The 7,156-nt window shown below is 38.1% G+C and overlaps 1 protein-coding gene across 1 annotated transcript; it reads right to left on the reverse strand.

Annotated features, from left to right (window-relative positions):
• Positions 1–1,687: 1,687 nt before the first annotated feature.
• Positions 1,688–6,477, reverse strand: insig2 (insulin induced gene 2). The gene is made up of 6 exons (XM_053496196.1): positions 6,331–6,477; positions 5,311–5,608; positions 4,841–4,965; positions 4,028–4,194; positions 3,812–3,911; positions 1,688–3,437 (listed from the first exon to the last, which is right to left on the reverse strand). The coding sequence occupies exons 2-6, from the start codon at positions 5,531–5,533 to the stop codon at positions 3,396–3,398; spliced, it is 657 nt and encodes a 218-aa protein (XP_053352171.1). The 5' UTR covers positions 5,534–5,608; positions 6,331–6,477; the 3' UTR covers positions 1,688–3,395.
• Positions 6,478–7,156: the final 679 nt, after the last annotated feature.

Genomic DNA, 7,156 nt, shown 5'->3' on the forward strand with positions numbered 1-7,156 from the left:
TAGCTCTACTTGGGCAAGGAATGTGTGGGGTTCGACGGCGCCATTGTGGGAAGGAAGGCTGACGGCGCATGGAGCTGTAGCTTGCTCCGGCGCTTGCGCAGCGTCAACCAGTGCTGAGATCCAGTGCCGGGATCTTCATATCGTCGCTCCGCTTTGGTCGCCGTGGTGTGCTTGCGCTAGCTCCGTCAGGAAAGGGCTTTTTCTTTTCCAGTAGTTGCTCCACTACTCGACGGCCTGCTTAGATTTTTTGTAGGTCCTCTGTAGTGCGCTCCAACTCGTTACTCTCTATCCCACTTCTGACACCAATGTACATCCAATTCAGCCTAAGCATAAACCGGAGCACATTCATCAGGTCACACACCCTTCCCCAACAGGGTGAACACATAGAAACCCCCGCAAGGCGTGCTTGTCGTCAGCCGCTGCTCCGCCCACGCCACACTACATTCACATTGTTTGACTGTGACCATACCTAACTGCCATCTCTCCTTCTCTTCTGCTCTCTTCTCCTCTCTCTCTTCCTCTCTCTTTCCCTATACCTGTCTCTCTGTCGAGTTATACATGTCACTCCTAAGCTGCCAGTGATCCAGACCCCCTCTGCCCCCTGCAGCTGTCTGACTCGTTCTGGTGTCCTCCTTCTGGTTGGAGATCTTGTCACATGGATGCGCCGTGTGGTCTGTCTGGGATGCGGGTGGTGACTGGGGACGATTTCACTTTTCCAAGAAGTCCTTCACTTTTCCTGTCCTTGGCTGATGCAGATAGCTGTTCTCTGAGGTCTTCACTTAATAGTTTCGGACTGGAGTTTCCTACAGTCTACCTGAGCCTCCAGTAACGAACTGGACTCAATTTTAACCTCAACACATCTTCTGTTATACTGAACTTCAAGTCTCACACAGTATAATGTAAGAGCAATCAATCCCTGCTATCCGTTTCACTCAGATGAGGATGGGTTCCCTGTTAAGTCTGGTTCCTCTCAAGGATTTGTCCTATTACCATCTCAAGAAGTTTTTCCTTGCCACTGCCGCCGTCGTCCTCGGCTTGCTCATCAGGTACAATCTTATCATTTTGATTCATACACGTTCACATCTCATACACATGTGTAAAGCTGATTTGTGACAATGTCAATTGGTAAAAGCGCCATACAAATAAAATTGAATTGAATTTGCGTTAGAATAATTCTGTACCTTCAATTCACTCATTCACTTCTTTTATACCGCTTTATTCTGTATTCAGAGTCACGGAGGCTTGGAGCCTATCCCAGGTGACTTAGGGCACGAGGTGGGGTACACCCTGGAGAGTACAACACAGGGCACACACATACATTCACTTATGCTCTACAGACAATTTAGGATCGCTAATTAACCTATCCTACATGTCTTTGGACTGTGGAACCTTCAATTCAGTTGTATCTTAACAGGTAATATTAATTTTAATTTTACCATTAAAAGTCTTTTCTGTACCATTAGGGGTACATTTATCAAAAAGATACAAAACTGTTCTTCGAGGAACATTATTTGTACCACTTTGTACCTTTTTTTTCTGAGAATGTAGAAATAACCTCTTTGTGGACTTGTTCTTGAAATCAGTAAGCCAGATGCATTGCATGTCACTGAAAAAATGCACATGTTAAAAGCAGCATAGGAAGTTTATTATATTTAGGATTATGGGCACAATGAACACAAGCACAATAAAAACTTGTGAAAATTTTATTTTCTTTAACCAGAAAAAGTATGATGGTGACCGTCCTTTGAATACTAATCTTCCCACAATCAACCATATCTCATGCAACATAATCCTAAAGTGTATTTAATCCAGATGGGTATTAATAGTAGGACATATTAAATAGGAGAGCAGCTGATTATACTTTGTGATTACACGTTACTGTAATTCATTTTCTTCTATGTTCTGATTGCCACTTTAGTTCATACACATACAATTGGAAGAAATAAGCTTGATATTTTAATACTAGATTGGCAAATAATATAGATCTTAACAGAAACAAAAAAAACTGGGTTACATAGAGCTAGTGCAAAATGGCTTGAATCAACGGATTTCAAGACTACCATATGAAATGTGATTCAACAAACCCAAAGAACCCTGCAAAAGATGGACAGATGTGTTTTCATTTTAATTAAACTACCTGATATCCTGGCAAAAAAAAGAATGCATGTAGCTGTAAAACCTGGAATGAAATTATGTCCAAAATGTCACAAATTAAATGTTCAGAGGACAACCAAAAGCATAGGCCGTTGAGAACACAACCTAAAATCCTCATGTTATCTGTTGTGTGGGATTTTTCACAGTGTGTAGATCCTATTTCAGAATCAAGCAGAATGCATGTATGTGTATAAGTATGTTCGCACCCAGTCAGCTCCATAAATCGTCTCGGGTTAATCCTCCATAACAACTCAGTGCCCTGCATGTGTTCAGATGTTGTGTAAGTATGCAGACCACACACAGAAAGAAGAGTAACTAGATTATACACATATGCTGAAAAAATCTGTTACACAGCCTTGCATTATTAGGAACCTTATGTACTCTCTATAAAAACATTTTATGTTTTACATTTAAAAAGGTAATGAATAATATTTTACAAATAAAAAGGTAATGAAAGCAACAGGTGATCACTTTTTAAACAAACAAAAGGCAAAAAATAATGATGGATGTTGGGTTTTTCATACAAAAGAGAAGTGTGTGAGAAAGTCAAAGGCTCTAGAAGACTTGTATCAGATTCTCCAAGATGCTCAATAAAATAATCAGCAAACTTCCTTATAAAACTGCACAAATTATACCTTTTGTAAAGCAAAGTATTCACACAAAATACTTAATTTTTAATGTTATACTGTTTGCTGCTCTTTAAACTATTTTATTTTTGTAGAAACTTTTACTAATTTGTAAGTGTTTATCTTCCATTATAGCACTTTTTTATTTCATGTCTCAAGACTTTTGCACAGTAATACACATACATGGTAAAGAATCAATTTCTTTTGACCTCAGTATACTGCATATCTGATGTCCTCCCTGTAATTTTTATTTATGCCTACAAAAACACTGTCTGGCAGCACCTTGTGTAGGAACCAGCATATATGAAGTTATGAGTTTATAGTCATGAGTTAATATTCCAGAAAGAACAGCCATGTCTGAGTCACTTTGGCACATCATATCCAAAATAGATGTGTATGCAAGTTTAAAATACACTTTGCAAAGATGTTTCAGTAAATTAATCCCATTTTTAGCTTCTTTAAGCTTCAGAGGGGTTGAACAGGCAGCCAATGACCATGGCCACAGATCTCCAAACTGTCCTGCCATATAAATGCAGACAAGGCTTGTCCGTGTCTGCTGTAAAAGTTTGTGCAGGTTCTCTTGTTTTTTTTATTCATGGTTTAGGATTGTAGATTTTAGTCCTGATGAATCTTTTCTTGAACAACTTTACACTCATACTGAAAAGAGAAGCAAATTGTTATTAGTGTAATACAAGATAAAATCTTTTTTGTAATGAATTGACAATCATCATCAAGACACTTTCATTAAACACAAGTTTCGGATACTGCGTCCTGGATACTGAACATGTGTGGATTAATTTATTTATTTTTTTTACCAGTATAACGGTACAATGTGGAACTCCCTACACAAGTGAGTTTTCGGCTGTCTATGCTAATCAGCAATCCTAGGGCTATTGCTAAGTACAGGCTTCTGGCTCTTCCTCACTCCAAAGGCAAAGGAGGCTGTTTTGGGTGGTATTATACTGCACAGCTGCATCCTTAGTAACTGTGTGTGTGTGTGTGTGTGTGTGTGTGTGTGTGTGCGTGCTTACAAGAGCAAGTTGCCGTCCTATATTTCCCATAGTAATCACACCAGCAAAGAAGATGCAAGGCAGCCAAGATCGTATGTACAAGAAGTCAGGAGATGTATACCTGAACATACACACAGAGAGAAAATAATATGGATATGCATTTTTTAAAGGGGTCACTTTCTTACTGAGCTTTAATTTTTTTTTCCTGTAATTGCTGAATTTAAAAGAGAAACTCACTGAAACACTCCATTGTACACCAGCAGCTGTGTAGTGATGGTTGCCAGAAATGCAATGGCGACTCCAAGGCCAAAGCCACTGCGCGACCTGTCGAATGTCCACCACAATCCCACTGAGAGTGCAGCCAGGGTCAGAGAGAGCTGGACATTATTTGCAAAGTCCACTTTCTGCAAGCCAGGAAGTTAAAGAAAATACACCAGATACACTCAGGTTTCTTATATATTGTAGTAACCCTGGAGGCACCTCATGAGTCACTCTGATCTCTGTTCAAGGCACCAACATAAACACAAGTCATTATCCATTTTGATGCTTTAAAATCACAATATTTCTATTCAACCTGCTGTGCTTATTTCCCCAGAGGAAAACGTTGCATGAAAAATGTGAGTAATAATTATTGTGCAAGGATTATGCTACAACTACATTGATTTTTAATTGATACACAATGTATGATGGGGAAGGTTAGGCTAATCTTAAATTTCCTAAAACCTTAGGGCACCTTTGTGCCATATGTACTTTTGGCAGTCATCACAAACACAAAAATCCACTAAACGCTACACTTAAACTCGGAGAGTAATTATGCCAGTTTGTTTCCCAGTTTGTATTTATTTACCAAGTTCCCTATGACACACACTAGAGTCTAGACCAGACAGTGGAGTGGCATTTTCTAAAGAACACATGTAGCATATGCACAATGCATATGCATAAGGTCCTTTGTTATTCAAGGAACTTTTAAATTGTTTGGATCTTGAGAATTTTTTCCCCCTAAGTTTAGCATGTAAAAAACAAGCATAGTGAGGGCGTTGTAAAGGATACAGCACTGGCATGATTAATGCCAACAAAGACAGCCACACAGCGCATCACACTCGACCATTCACGCTTCAGCTTATGGGGCTCCCCCAACCGCCTGTCTATACATGGGTACAGCAACCCTATCAGAGCTGAGAGAGAAAGAAAAGTAGAAAAAAACAAATGGAGAAAAAGAGAGACAAAAACAGATAAAAAGAAAGCAACAGCAAGACCATAGACAATAGAGGAAGGAAGGGAGGGGAAAAGTAGAGATTTATAACCCACAAAGCTCAATCACAAAAATATAAGTTATATTTTAATTATGTATAGGTTTCTTTCAATGTTTTATTCTATTTTAAAAAGGTTCACCTAATGACACAAAATAACTGCATGTAGACATATAATAGTCTAAAAATTAATGTATTAGCAGATATTGTTCAGTCATTTCTACAAACAAAGTAAGTCGCAAACTATCACTTTATGAGAGTGTGTGTTACCTGATGCTGTTCCACAGCAAGGTGGTACCCACCACGCGGAAGAAAAGATGCTACTGATGACATCAGGAGGGAAAAGCGTGACATTACGCTGAACCTGCAGCAAGTTTAGCACCAGGGCTAGAAACACACCCACACCGAACAGCATGGCCCCCCGGATCAGCAGGTTAGTTGTGCGGTTGGTTATCATGCTTATGTAGGGACCCCCGCCGGTAACCTCTGCCATAGCAGCAATAACAGAGCAAACCCCGGATAGTTCACCACTCTTGCAGTACCACCGTCAGCTGTTTTCACACCTTACCTGCAAAACACACAATAAAATCAGTATAGGAATAGGCTATAAACAATTCAGGTCATTATTTTATGGAGTCATCATGTCAGATGATTTCACCATCTCAGTCTTCACTCCCTTAATTGAAATGAGTAACAGAGGAGACCTGCACTGACCAAAGTCAAGGCAAGTCTATCACCATGTCAAATATAAAACAATAAGAAGCATTGCTGTTTACACTGTTTGTTAAATAGTTTTGGTCATGAACTCTTGACCATTGGTTACGGGCTCACTTTGTTACAGTTATGAACTGTTCCAAGCATTAGGTTATTATTTTTTTTATCCCAAATTGCATTTTCTTAAGACTTTAAATGAAAATCAAAGCTCTGTTTTACATGAACAGGACTACTGATCTCTTAATAAGCCCAGACATATGGATCATTGATCAGTTGTTATTAAAATACTTTAATACTGTACGTTTCACTTTTATTTGTTTAGTTCCAATCCTGTGTTTGAATAGTACAAACACGAGCAGGCCACATCATCACCATGAAGCACATCGCCGAACTGCTCTAGCTATCTACACTACCCACCTCGCGGTATAAAATGTTTAATGTACATTTTATATTAAGCGAAAGCTAACACACACACGGACTTTGACGCAGTCACACATGACCTCATATTTTCCGTAGTTACTATACTGCTTAATCTACACTAACTAACGACACGACATGAAAATCTAAATTACCCACCATTTTTAACTTCGCTCTAATTAAGGAAGTAAATCCGTAAGCCAATAAAACTTCAGATACGTCGTAAACATACAGTTTGCTAACGCTCAGTTTTATTTACAATCTTCCACAGTGCCAAGGCTGCGTATTTCAGTTTCACTAGGTCACTTCCGTCCCCGCCGCCTTGCCATTGGTTGAAATAACGTCCAATCAAACTCGTAGTTTCTAACGTAATTTCTCTCGCCTCAAAAATAAAAAATAAAATAAGAGTCAGACCAATTTTTTAAAAATGTTTTGATATGATTAGTTATTTATTGATATGTGTGATAATATTATTATATTATTAATATTATATTTACATAATATACAACATGCATTTTCCCCCTGAAATGTGTACATTTTAATACCCTATTCCTAACAAGGTTAATTTTTAAATATCACACTGCATTTAGCAGTGGAGGGAATCACCAGGGACCAGCTGAAATAATATTATTGCGATTGCCAATTAGATCTGTATTGTGATTCACAACGTGTTAGGATCACGTTTTTATAAGCATTAAAAGTTTGTACAAAAGATTTTTTGTACAATTCTAAACTAACTCATAATACTACAATTCGCTTTTACCACACAGGATATTGTGCTGCCTTTCAGCACCTTCAGGAGTATAGAAAAACAGTGTTTCACCACTTTAAATGCAAACATATATAAATAAAATGCATTTAAAAAAAACAGAGTACATTCTGTAATAAACTAAGAACACTTTATTAATTAATTAATTAATTTATTTATTTTTACAAAAAATGCAATCTTTTTATCAGCAACTTAAATAATGATATTTTAGGATAG

This window comes from Clarias gariepinus, chromosome 5 (assembly GCF_024256425.1).
Source record: "Clarias gariepinus isolate MV-2021 ecotype Netherlands chromosome 5, CGAR_prim_01v2, whole genome shotgun sequence".
Taxonomy (NCBI): Eukaryota; Metazoa; Chordata; class Actinopteri; order Siluriformes; family Clariidae; genus Clarias; species Clarias gariepinus.